At 62.3% G+C, this 11,962-nt stretch overlaps 1 protein-coding gene across 3 annotated transcripts; it reads right to left on the reverse strand.

Moving 5' to 3' along the window:
* Positions 1 to 5: 5 nt before the first annotated feature.
* Positions 6 to 10,700, reverse strand: TRMT1 (tRNA methyltransferase 1). 3 transcript variants are annotated; one of them, XM_075902437.1, is made up of 17 exons: positions 10,599 to 10,700; positions 8,799 to 9,292; positions 8,285 to 8,340; positions 7,382 to 7,509; positions 6,467 to 6,654; positions 5,892 to 6,007; positions 5,110 to 5,222; positions 4,697 to 4,845; positions 3,809 to 3,892; positions 3,426 to 3,495; positions 3,214 to 3,348; positions 2,461 to 2,546; positions 2,050 to 2,158; positions 1,558 to 1,634; positions 925 to 1,044; positions 310 to 415; positions 6 to 226 (listed from the first exon to the last, which is right to left on the reverse strand). In XM_075902437.1, exons 2-17 carry the CDS (start codon positions 9,128 to 9,130, stop codon positions 143 to 145), a joined length of 1,953 nt encoding a protein of 650 aa, XP_075758552.1. In that variant the 5' UTR covers positions 9,131 to 9,292; positions 10,599 to 10,700; the 3' UTR covers positions 6 to 142. The 3 variants fall into 3 exon arrangements, with proteins under 3 accessions (XP_075758552.1, XP_075758553.1, XP_075758554.1); XM_075902438.1 differs by having other exon boundaries at positions 8,799 to 9,133; positions 10,599 to 10,677; XM_075902439.1 differs by having other exon boundaries at positions 8,799 to 9,109; positions 10,599 to 10,663.
* Between the last annotated feature and the right edge of the window lie 1,262 nt (positions 10,701 to 11,962).

An 11,962-nucleotide genomic window follows, 5' to 3' on the forward strand; every position in this document is an offset into this window, starting at 1 on the left:
CTGGCTTTGTACCTGAAAAGCCGAGGCTCTTGGTTTAATGGCAGAGCCCAGAGAGTCCTTAAAACAAAACAAAGCAAAACGCTCGCGCCTTCGCCCAACTAAAACACAAGCCCCGGAGCGGCGCTTCCTGCCCGGCGCCGGGTTACTGCGGGGGGGCCGCTGGCTCCTCCGCCACGGGGGCTGGTTCGGGGGAGGGACAGCACTTCTCCGCCCCCCCCTCGCTCGCCTGGCACGGGGAGAGAAGCAACAGTGTTAATGTTACTACAGCTGAACCCAGGCCAGGACCCCCCGCCCCCGGCCCAGCCTCACCTCCTTGAGTCTCTTGTTTTTCAAGCGGCTCCTGTCCTCCACCCTCTCCTTCCGCTTGTTCTGATGCAGCTTCCTCTTGTCCTGCAGGGAGGTGGAAATGCCCCCCCTGGGCAGGCGGGGGGCAGCTGGGTGAGGAAGGCGGCTGAGCCCAGCCCCGTCCCTGCCTCTTGTTCCGCGACAGCCTCTAAAGGCAGCAGCTCTAGGAGTGACAGCAGCTGCCTCTGGGGTGGAGCATGGCAGCTCGAGAACAGCCCCCAGCAACAGACCCAAAGGAGCATCCCCACAGCCCCCCAGGGGGGAGGCGCTGAAGAGGCCCAATGGAAGCAGGCCAGGGCTGCAAACCTGGCGCTAGAGTAGCCCCACAGGGTGAACTGCTCCAACACGGAGCCAGAGTCGCCACCGTTAACTCCGCCCTGGGCCCAGGCCCCCCGAGAGCTGGCCCGGTCACTGCCTTTCAGTCAGACGTTTTGCCAGCAGCAAGTGAAGTTTCTCACCAGCCTGGCCCCACTTTACAACTGGGGAAACTGAGGCAGGGAGCCAGGCAGAAAGCGGCCCATCACCTCAGAGCCAGGAATTGAACGCAGGAGTCCCCGCTCACCCCGGGGCTCCCCTTACCCTGTCTTAGCTCTGGCTTTAGGGCCCCAGTAGGCTTCGGGGTTCTCCTGGAATCGTTTCAGGCCCTGCTTCCGGGATTTGGGGTTGGCGTCCTCGCGGATGGTGAAGGACGCCTGCAGCCTGGGGCGGGAGGGGAGGGAGACAGGCGGCTTAGTGCCTAGCAGGGGGGGATCCCCTTGGGCAGGGGGCACATGGGGGGCTCAGAGCCAGTCTGGGCCTCTCCCCCAGCTGCTCAACACCCCCCAGTGAAACAACCCACCTTCGCCATCGGCCTTGTCCTGCAGCAGCAGGGGCCCGGCAGGCCAGGGCCAGGCCCAGCACCCCGGCCCAGCTAGTGCCCAAGGCCTGGTGAGGTTACGCCAGCCCGGCCTGCGGCCAGCCCTGCGGCTTACCCAGCGATCGCACAGCGCTCGCCAAAGAGGCCAGTAGCGCCAGCTGCATTTGACAGATGAGGAAACTGAGGCACTGGGCGGGGACATGACCCACCCACAGTTGTACTGAAGGACAGTGGCACAGCCAGGCCTCAAACCCCACAGTCAAGTCCTAGGATGGTTCCCTCCAGCCCCTGCACCGGAGCGAAGGAAGCAGAGCCCCAGGTGCCCGCCTGGCCCCCAGCGAGCCCCCCGGCCCTACGTGGGCTCCACGGCGAGGATGTGGAAGGCCGGGCTGGTGGCCGAGAGTCGCTCTCTCTTCACAGGATGGAGTCTCTCCTGGGGGGGAGGAGGGAGGAGAGATCAGGTCATTTTTTTCCCTTGATTTGCACCCACTGCCCCCAGCTCTGGGCCCCCCACCCACAGCTCAGCCAGCCCCCAGGCCTATCCTCCCCAACCCACAGCGCAGCCGCTGCCCCCCTTAATCCTGAGCTGCAGGCCCCCTGGCCCCCAGGCCTATCCTCCCCAACCCACAGCACAGCCGCTGCCCCCCTTAATCCTGAGCTGCAGGCCCCTTGGCCGCCAGGCCTACCCGCCCCCCAATCCTGAGCATTGGCAGAGCGTCTCCACGGAAGGGCCCCTTCAGGGAGGCCTGCCCCAGCCCGGCCAGGACTGGCTTGGAGGCATCCTGGCTAGCTGGGGCCTGACCAGGGGCGGGGCAGGAAGGCACAGCACCCCCCCCGCCCCCACTCACCCAGGATCTCATGATGTCCCAGAGGGCGGCGGGCGGCGCGTCCGTCTTGACGGCGTTCTTGCAGGCGTGGGAGAGCGACACGCGGTAGCCGGCGTGGAGGAGGGCGGATCTGGAAGCAGAGGGGAGCCCTCAGGCCAGGCGCCCGCACTGCGGGGACGGGAGCCCTGGGGCAGCAGCTCGTGAGGGGCACGTTCCCCCTCCCGGCCCCCCCCAGCGCTCCTTAGTGCCGCATGCGCCGGGGGAGGGGGAGACTGGTGATTCTTCCCCCCCAGCCTTGGAGGCAGCATAGCTGGGGGGAGGGGGAGCTGGCCTGGATCTATTCCCAGCTCTGCCCTGCTCCCCCCAGGGCACCGGGGTGGCCCCGGGCTCTGCCCGGCCCCTGCTGGCTGGTCCCACACGGCGCCTGGGTACCTGAACTGCAGCAGGGAGGGCGTGTTGCAGTGGATGGTGCTGCTCAGGCTGTCGAGGGTGTAATACAGCGGGACGTCGCTCAGCTCCTGCCCAGAGGGGAACATGAGAGGGACACAGTGGCGCAGCATGGCGCAGGCCCCGCCCCCACCCGACTGGCCACGCCCCCTACCACAATGGCTCAGAAACCCAACTAGCTTGCGACAGATGGGAGGGAGAGGGGCTCTACCCTTTCCTAGACATGCCAGCTGTCAGTAATTAAGGGGTTAAACCCAGAGCAGGGGGGGCCAGGAGGTACCAGTGGGAAGAGGGGGGGAGACAGGAACCGAAAGCAGCCAGGTGCCCACTGCTGCTGCGCGTGTGGCTGTCGGGAAAGGCCGGGGCGAGGTGCAGTGAGCCTTGGGAGCCGGACGTGGACGGTCCAGCAAGACCCGGGCCACAAAGGACAGAAGCAGGCATGTGGGTAGATGGGGAACGCGCAGTTAGACGGGGTTGGGTATTTTTCTCTCTCTGGTTTGGGAACTCTGCTGAGTTTTTCCACGAGGGTGGTGGCAGCTACCGGCCAGGGCCAGGGCACCTGTGACTGGACTTGCGGCCGACCCTGCCTCCAGAGGGTTATTTCTCAAGTCACTTGCGGGCCCCCACCTCAGCGTTCCCGAGTGGGGAACAGTCTCAAGAAAGCCTCATCCCCCCTTCAGTCTCCCCCCGATGCTCCCCAACGCAGACCCAACCCGGTTCCCCAGCAAGGCCCCTCACCTCGGTCACCATGCTCAGCACGCCCTGGATCCGTGCCTGTGTCCGGAACCGCCCCGGGTTGCTCCCCAAGGCCGACAGGATCCTCTGGACAAAGGCCAGGTCGTGGAGGGGCTCCGCCCACACGGGGCCCCCCAGCTGGGAGAGAACAGGGCAGGTAAGGGCAGCGCCTGGCCCTATGGGAGTGGGGCGCACCAGGGGAGTGGGGCGCTCACCTGGTGCCGCTGGCCGCAATGCTCGCAGGAGGGGCCCACGGGGGGGCCGGAGGCAGCTGAGTATTTAAAACTGAAATTGGATCAGTGATTAGACACAGAATGGGATAGAGCCCCTCCCCCCATCGCCCCCACCCTGAGATCTCACAGTCCAGCCCCCCCACAGGCTCCCCCAGACAGGCCCCCCTCCTGCTGGGGCCCCCTCCAGGAACCAGTCACCTCCCACATCCATCCTACATCTCCTTAGGGGCTCCCAGCCCTGGACTCCCATCTGGCAGACACAGGCCCTCTCCAGTCACTAGCTCTGAGGTCAGGTCCCCTCCCCAGCTTTCCAGGGCCAGGAGTTGGGGGCTGACCCGTGGGGGGGAGAACCCGGAGCTCCATACTTGCTCCCGTGGCTCGTCATCTTGCCGAGTCTCTGGAAGTGGTGGGTCCCGCAGCCCACGCAGTTATACACCAGGGCCTGTTTGCTGCAGAGACGGGGAGAGGCAGTGATAACAGGGCTCAAGCCCAGCAAGCAGAGGGGAGGCGAGCAGGGGGTGTTGCAGGGAATGCTTCCAGGGGGCGGGGCAGGTTACAGGGGGACAGGGAGCTCCAGTAGGGGCGCCACAGGGAGCCGGACAGGGAGCTCCGCCAGGGGGCAGGGCAGGTTACAGGTGGACAGGGAGCTCCGCGGGGGCGGGGCACGGCGGGCAGGTTACAGGTGGACAGGGAGCTCCAGTAGGGGGCGCTGCAGGGAGCCAGGCAGGGAGCTCCGCGGGGGCGGGGCAGGGCGGGCAGGTTAGAGGTGGACAGGGAGCTCCGCCAGGGGGCAGGGCAGGTTACAGGTGGACAGAGAGCTCCAGTAGGGGGCGCTGCAGGGAGCCAGGCAGGGAGCTCCGCAGGGGCGGGGCAGGGCGGGCAGGTTAGAGGTGGACAGGGAGCTCCAGTAGGGGGCGCTGCAGGGAGCCAGGCAGGGAGCTCCGCAGGGGCGGGGCAGGGCGGGCAGGTTAGAGGTGGACAGGGAGCTCCAGTAGGGGGCGCTGCAGGGAGCCAGGCAGGGAGCTCCGCAGGGGCGGGGCAGGGCGGGCAGGTTAGAGGTGGACAGGGAGCTCCGCCAGGGGGCGCTGCAGGTTACAGGTGGACAGGGAGCTCCAGTAGGGGGCGCTGCAGGGAGCCAGGCAGGGAGCTCCGCGGGGGCGGGGCACGGCGGGCAGGTTAGAGGTGGACAGGGCGCTCCGGCAGGGGGCCGGTCAGGACCCGGAGTGAAGGCCTGCGCGCAGCACCCAGATCACCTGGCAGAGGCTTTCACAGTGGCCTGGCCGGAGAAGACCCGCACGAAGACCCGGATGTAGAAGTCGGCGCTGACCGACAGCAGCGGAACGATGTAGCGCTGGTAGCAGTTGGCGTGCAGGTCCAGGCTGTGCAGGATGATCCGCAGGGCCTGTGTGGGGAGACAGGGGCGAGCACCGGGGCTGCCGAGCCAGGCTGGGGGAGCTGCCAGGAGGCTAGCTGTGGGGGGGAGCTGGGGTGCAGCACAGGGCAGGCCAGGAGGCAATGCTCCACTTCCAGGGCAGGGCCCAATCCGCAACCCAGCTCTGCTGAGACACGAGGGCGCCAGGCCTCAGCCCAGCCCTAGCAGGCCCAGCGCCAGAGGGCCAGGGAGGAGGCTGAGCTCCCCTTCCCTCTGCCCCCTGCCTCCACTTACCATCTCATGGCAGAACTTGCCCTTGAGGGACATGGCTCCGTACTTGCTGTAACACGTCTCCCCGCTGTTCCCGGCCATCACTGCCATGTCGGTGCAGGTGACGCACAGCAGGCCTGCGAGGGGGCATCGGGGGTGGGGTCAGTGGAGGAGTCTTCCCCCAGCTCTGGGCTTCACCTGCTCCAGCCTGGATGGGTCTCAGCCCAGGGGTCTGAGGTGGAGGAGGGGAGTCATCTGCTCTGGGAAAGCCGGGAACAGAAGCCAGGAGGCCGGATTCCTCGCTGCCCTGCTCTAACGCTCCAGCTCCTACGCCCTGGAGCAGCGGTTCCCAAATTTTTCGGCATCATGCCCCCTTTTTGATTTTTGACAAACTCTCACCTCCCCACCCCCAAAAGCCAAGCATAGCAGCAAACTTGTAGAGAAAAAAAAAAGTTGCCCTTTTAAGAGCAGAGCAGACATTGCCCTTTTAAGGCGGCCATTTTGAAGTCTGCCTGGGGTGCTCCATCCTCCGCCCCCCCATCCCCACTCCCAGCCAACCTGAGTTGCACGTGTTCCAGGGGACACCCGAGCCAGGAAAAACGGAAAATACCGGACGGACCGGGCTCTTTCTTGGGGGGGGGCTGGGTCGCCTTGCGCCCCTCCTGGAACTTCTTCATGCCCCCCCAGGGGGGCACGCCCCCCCAATTTGGGAACCTATAGCAGAGGGAAGGGATCAGCAAGCAGCTGGCACGTGCCCCAAGGCACTGCTGCAGGGAAGCTCGCAGCACCACGGCCCCCTCGCTCACCGCCATCGCTCACGGCCTGCACGGCGGCGTCCAGGAAGGTGGCCGGGCTGCCATACGGGTCCAGGTCGATGATATCGAACGGCTCCTTCTTCGCTTTCTGCTCATACATCAGCATCCTGCGGGCAGGCCGGGGAGGCACTGAGAGGCAGCCTGAGGGACCTTGGGGGGCTCAGCCCCCCGCCAGAGAGGGGGCTCTGTCTTGTGACTGCGGGGGAGGGGGGGTGATGGCAGCGCTACGTGCCCCACGAGCAGCACAGAGTCACAGACAATCCCTGCCCCCCACAGCTTCTGCCTCACCCCTCGGCCAGCGGGAGGCAGTTAGCGACCGTGGCTGCTGGAGACCTGGCCCGTGAACCCGCCCACCGTGCTACACGGGGCTCCCTACTGGCTAGCCAGCCACGGGGGCCTGTGTTAGCAGATCCCCAGAGCTAGTCCCGTTCGCCGCCCTGCCCGCCCCAGGCACAGGGCCATTCGCCCTCCTGCTTCCGAGCCAGCTGGACTGGGCTCAGGCCAACCCAGTGAGCGGCTGAGACCAGCCCGCTCGGTGCGTGCGACAGCCCCCCCGCCCGCTGTACCTGGCATCGGCCAAGCTCGGCGTCACCAGGTGCCCGACTCCGTTGAACTGGACGTTCCGCTCCATGAGCTCGACGGCTTTGGCGGAAAAGTCGTTGGCCACCACAGCCCGCAGGCCGGGCACCTCCTTGGCAAAGCGGATGGAGCGGAGCCCCGAGGCAGCCAGGGCCTCCAAGACCCGCACTCCCTCCTGCGGGGGGGAAAGGGCAGCATCTCAGGCAAAGGCCACCGGGGAGCAGTGGGGAACCGAACCCAGCACCTCAGGATCCGAGAGCCAAGCCCCCGATGACTGAGCGAGGCCCCCAATGAAATCACAGAGGTGGGCGTGCTCCCTGGGGGATAGGCCATCAGCCTCTGGAGCACAGGGTGGTGAGTTCGAGTCCCCCCACCTGAGGACAGCTGGGCAGGCAACACCAGCTGCCCCAGGGGTGGAGCTGGCAGCAGCTGAAGGTTATGTAACGGGGGGGGGGTAGGACCCGCCAGCCACGGCTGAAGCGGGCTCTGCCCTCACCCGGCCACAATGGGAAACACCTGCCCAGGCTACCCCGGCGCCCAGCTCTGGATTGGGAAGCGCCTGCACCCACCTGAACACCAGACTGACCACCGAGCTGGGGGCCAGCGCGAGCCCCACTACGAGGCAGGGGTGAAGCCAGCAGAAGCGGGGAGGGGGTTCAGCTCCCCGCTAAAAACAGGGGAGGGAGGTTAAGGGAGAATCTCCCCTCCCTGTTCCCTGGGTCTTAGCCAGGGGAACCCATAGCAGGGTGAGCCATTTAGAACCCACCTACCCTCCGCAGAGAGCGAGCAGCTCGGCTCTTCGGTGACCGCCGGGGGGGCGGGGACTGTCTCGCGCCAGGCAGTGCCCGGCAAGACAGGGACCCCGGCATGGCGGGAAAAGCGAGTCCAAGGGTTCAACGCACCTCGCACACGTCTCCCGCCGCCGCCTGGTCCGTCCCCTCCCCGTCAGGCGCCGGTTCCGACGCCGCCTCCTCCCCTTCGGAGAGGTCCACAACCACCTTCTCGAGCCCCTTCTCTCCTGGGACGGCAACTGCAAGAGACAGAGCGAGCGGCGGCGATGCGAGGGTCAAGGTCACCTGACCCCCCCCCCCCCCACATGCCCCCCACTCTGCACACACCCCAGCACCGCGCCTCATCTGGGTGACAAGAGGCCGGGCAGCCGCTCTGGCTTCAGACCTCAGCGGGCCTGGCTTGGGGCTGCTCTGATGTGCCAAGCGGCCTCGCAGCGGGCACGGGGGTTGCCCCTCTGGGCAGGGGGACCCTCCCTGGCTGAGGAGCTAACATGACAGCCCTGCGCCACCCTGTTCCCAGCCTCCGATCACTCCCCTGATCTGCCCCCTATGCCAAAGCACCTTGCAATTTGGCTGGTCCCTGCAACCCGGGGCGACAGGGCAGAGCCCAGAATCACACAGATTAGGGTTGGAAGGGACCCGGGGCAGGCAGGGGGGGAGAGGAAGAGAGCAAGCCCCTGTGGACCTCAAACTATGGAGAGCGTAGAGGCAGCTCCAGAATTACTGCCCCCTCCCCCACGCAAGCAGACATTTCTTCAAGCCCCCCCCCCAGGGGGGGCACGCCCCCCCAATTTGGGAACCTATAGCAGAGGGAAGGGATCAGCAAGCAGCTGGCGCATGCCCCAAGGCACTGCTGCAGGGAAAGGGAGCAACCGGCAGGAGTCTCAGGGAGGGGCAGCACCAAGAGGGTCTCATCTGGCTTTGAAAGCCAAGGTGCTAGTGGCAGTCGCGCTACCGTGACCATCCTGCTCCTGCACGGGGGGGGGGGGGGGGACGAGAGTTATTTCCACTTACTTTGAATCCCCTTTGCCACAAGCCGCAGGCGAATGAATTCCGTGATCACAGCACACCTGGGGCGGAAGGGCAGACACACACACAGGCCTCAGCACATGTTAAGTCAGATCCAGGCCACGTCCCCAGGCAGACTCTCACGCTCTTACCCACGTTTTCCAAGCAATTCTCTCGTGAGCCACAGTGGCAAAAGGGACTGGATTCTGGGGTCCTGGCTACAGGCTTATTAAGTGGGGGCACCCCCCACAGCAGGTGCTCGGCACTAGAGAAGAGTGGTCTAGTGGGAGAGGAACAACAGTTTAGGAAGACCTGGGTTCATCTCCTTGCTCTGCCACAGATGCCTGCATGAGCTTGGCCAAGTCACTTAGCTGCTGTGCCCCTCCCCCACCCCATCTGTACAATGGGATAGTAACTTTGCCGTGCCTCGCAGGAGGGTTGGGAGGTGCTCAGATACTATTGTGATGGGGGCAGATAAGTACCTCTGGTAGACAGTTCCAGCCCCCTCAGTTGTACTTACGTCAGGTCTCGGTTAAACTCCTGCACGGGGTTGTAGAACACTTCGTTGGCACTGGGGAAGATGATCTTCGCTTTTCCCTCGGTAATCACAGTCTCCCCTGTTTTCATGGGGCCGGCACAGCTCCCAGCATCCACCACTGGATCAGAGGCAGGCGGCTGCCCCTCACTCTGTTCTGGACAGGAGCCATTGGCTTCCTGTGAGTGTTCTTCCTCCATGTCCTTGGCAGTCCAGAGCTCTCTGGCTAGCAGATCTTTGGCAGGTAGGAATCTCCGGCCCCTTCCAGTCAGCCAATTTGCTACAGTTCTGCCTGACTGCAGGACACAGCGTCTCATAAGCTAAACCAGTAGAGTGACATTAGCCTTCCTCAGAACACCCTGTGTCACAGCCGTCTCCAGAGTACAAGAAAAATACCACAAACACTTCCACAGCCTCGCTGTGCCAGGCACCGTTCAGCCCCAAAACAAAGACCAGCCTTGCCCCAAAGCACCTGCAATCTAAATACAAGTTGAGAGGTGACAATTGCTTATAGACAAGAGCAAAAGGAAACCACATCAGTGAGCATAAGGGGCAGCAGTCTCCACACATCAGCCATTTCCAAGTTTCTTGTCGCCATCGCGATGAGGGAGAGTTATGGGGGGGGGGGGGATCGGAATTCAGCGTTCCAGATGAGCACGGATCACTACTTCCCTAGCCCTCATTCCTGTCCCTGCCCGTCTTTCTACTCACAGCGATTGTGAAGGAAATACTGTTACCTGCATTTTGTGGGAAAAAGCATTTTGTTGCAGCAATGTAACTATCTGATGTGGATGCAGCCCTACCCCACAAGGGCTGAAATCAGCAGCACTTGTTTTGGTAAATTTACCAGCACATCTTTAAGCTACTACACCCACATCCACGTTCAGACATGGCAACAAATGTATAAGTCAGTGCAGGACCTGCGTATAGACAAACCTCAGCTCGTGAGCTCATTAGAGCAGGACATCTGTTTGTTTTGTGTCCCTACAGTGCTTTTCACACAACAGCCTCTACTCCATGGCACGGACTCCTAGGTCTCTCTGCACTACAACAGCATCATCAGCCTCAAGCATCCAAAAATTAGCCATCATGATGGGGGGGGGGGGGGGGGAGAAGGACTCCACACACGAGTTATCAGATTTTTCAAAACAGCACATGGGGTTCTGTGGATGTGATTTCAGGCATCGGGGCCACGCCATTAGGATCCATATTTTAAAGTGTTTCATCGCAAGTTGAAGGACTAGTCCAGCCACCAGCCTAGGTTTTCCCCAGGATCACCCCTTTTTTGCAGCTGAAATGGTTCAGATGGCCCAGAGGGTTTCTGTGCCTCACAGAGGCAGCAACCCTATTAAAGACAGGGCCAGTGCTGCTGTTTTTTCTTAAACAAAAGCTTGAGAGTCTCATGCAGTCCCAGGAGCCAAGATTTTCAGAGGGAAACGGGGGAAGGGGCACGCCAAGTATCCTGAAACTCACAATGAAACTGCAAGAGCCAGCGACCTGGGAGAGCGATCCCCGCAGCCTATGCTTTCTGGAGGCCTCAATCCCTCACAAGGGCAGCAGGCGAGAGTGACTCAGCGTGAGGGGCTGGTGCCAGGTTTTGAGCATCGTGCGGGGGTGGGGGGGGGGGGGGAATAATCCCAAACCCCGCCAGGCAGGGGGGTGGGGAGCTACAATTGTAGGTCTCTGTCCCCCCCGAGAAAAGCGAAACGAAACCCAAGCCCCGGGAAGAGGGACAGATCAGCCCCCTCCCCCGCAGCTCCCCATAGCCCGCGAACTCCGCTTTACCTCCACGCCTTCCAGCAGCAGCTAGATGGACAGCGCCATATTGTATCCTGCGGGGAGCGATCAGGTGACCTGCATCCGGCCAATGGGAGGTGCCAGGTACAGGGCGGCTAGAGGGACAGAAAGCTTGGAAGCTGCGACCAGAAACTCAATGCCATTGAGAATGGGTGGTGGGGGAGAGTGAGGGACTAGAGACTTGTCTTGCCAAGTGGGGGCATTTCCCTCCCTTGGGGATCACTGTCAGGCAGCCCCCCCCATTAATGCGGCAGCCTCATGACTGCAACAGAGGTGGTCCGGTGGTAAAAATCACTGTCACGCAACACGGACATCCCCCCCAAACACCCAGAAACAAAACATCCCCCCAAACACCCAGAAATGCAGCTCTGTCTACAAAACCACATGGCAGCAGGCCCACAAAACGTCCCCATAGCCTCCAGCAGGCTCCCTGAGGTCTGTAGCTGTCAGGGCAGCAAATCCAAAGTGAGCCCTTCCTCACTCCCACCCCTGCACCCGGCCTGTGAAACTTCTTCAAGAAAGCCCCCTAGAAGCAGAGGGGCTCAATGGAGCTAGATCTGTATTCCCATTCCCTACGCCCTGCACAGGTTTGGGGGGTGATCATTGAGTGTAACCCCTGCCAGCTCATCTACCCCCTTAGCCCCTGAGGCTCATGAACCCCTCTAAACAGCATCTTAGGAAAGGTTCGGAGCCTCCACCAGCACTTCCACAGTTCCCAGCTGCAGACTAGGTCTGCAAACTCCACTACCAGACAAGGCCCAATGGGCCGTGCTTGTGCTTTTCCACATATCTGCCTAGTCTCTGCCTCTTCCTCCGGGCAGGGCTTGACTCACAGATTGGGGGGCGTGGGCAGAACCCCCGATATTAACATATTCCTCAAAATACAGAGGGAAATCCAAATGTCACCATGGCAACACAGGTCTGAACACCCTGAAAATGTGGAGTGCCCCTAGGAGAACTAGGGCCCTAAAAAGGGGCAGGAGTCCAGACCCGAGCTGGAAAAAAACACACCCACACATGCACACGCATGGAACGGATCAGGGCCATAAAAATGGAGTTTAAGGGAGTGGGGTTGAGGAATAATTCAGAACCCAGCTAGAAAATCCAGAAACACCCATCCCCTGCAATTTGGAGGGAACATTCTCCTTTACTACATCCCTCTCCTTAAGATTTTAAAGGTGTCATTTCTGGAATAAAAAAATTGGGGAAAATTGCCCCCAATTCAACCACTTCTTTTTTTCTTTCTAAGGGGGGCAGTTCTCGGTTTGGGGGAACTCTCCTTTTAATCTGCCTCCAAACATATTGTTTCAGAGATTAATTCTCCCCCTCCTCCTCGCCCCCCTCCCAACACA

Source organism: Pelodiscus sinensis, chromosome 19 (genome assembly GCF_049634645.1).
Source record: "Pelodiscus sinensis isolate JC-2024 chromosome 19, ASM4963464v1, whole genome shotgun sequence".
Taxonomy (NCBI): Eukaryota; Metazoa; Chordata; order Testudines; family Trionychidae; genus Pelodiscus; species Pelodiscus sinensis.

Bases quoted from the DNA above. Each gene is read 5' to 3' on its own strand.
- TRMT1 (XM_075902437.1), bottom strand. From the start codon at position 9,130: ATGAGACGCTGTGTCCTGCAGTCAGGCAGAACTGTAGCAAATTGGCTG. The intron at 3,496-3,808 runs GTATGGAGCTCC...ATCCAATTTCAG, and splicing joins ATGACGAGCCACGGGAGCAA to TTTTAAATACTCAGCTGCCT. The intron at 1,635-2,049 runs GTGAGTGGGGGC...CCTCCCCCCCAG, and splicing joins GGGACATCATGAGATCCTGG to GAGAGACTCCATCCTGTGAA.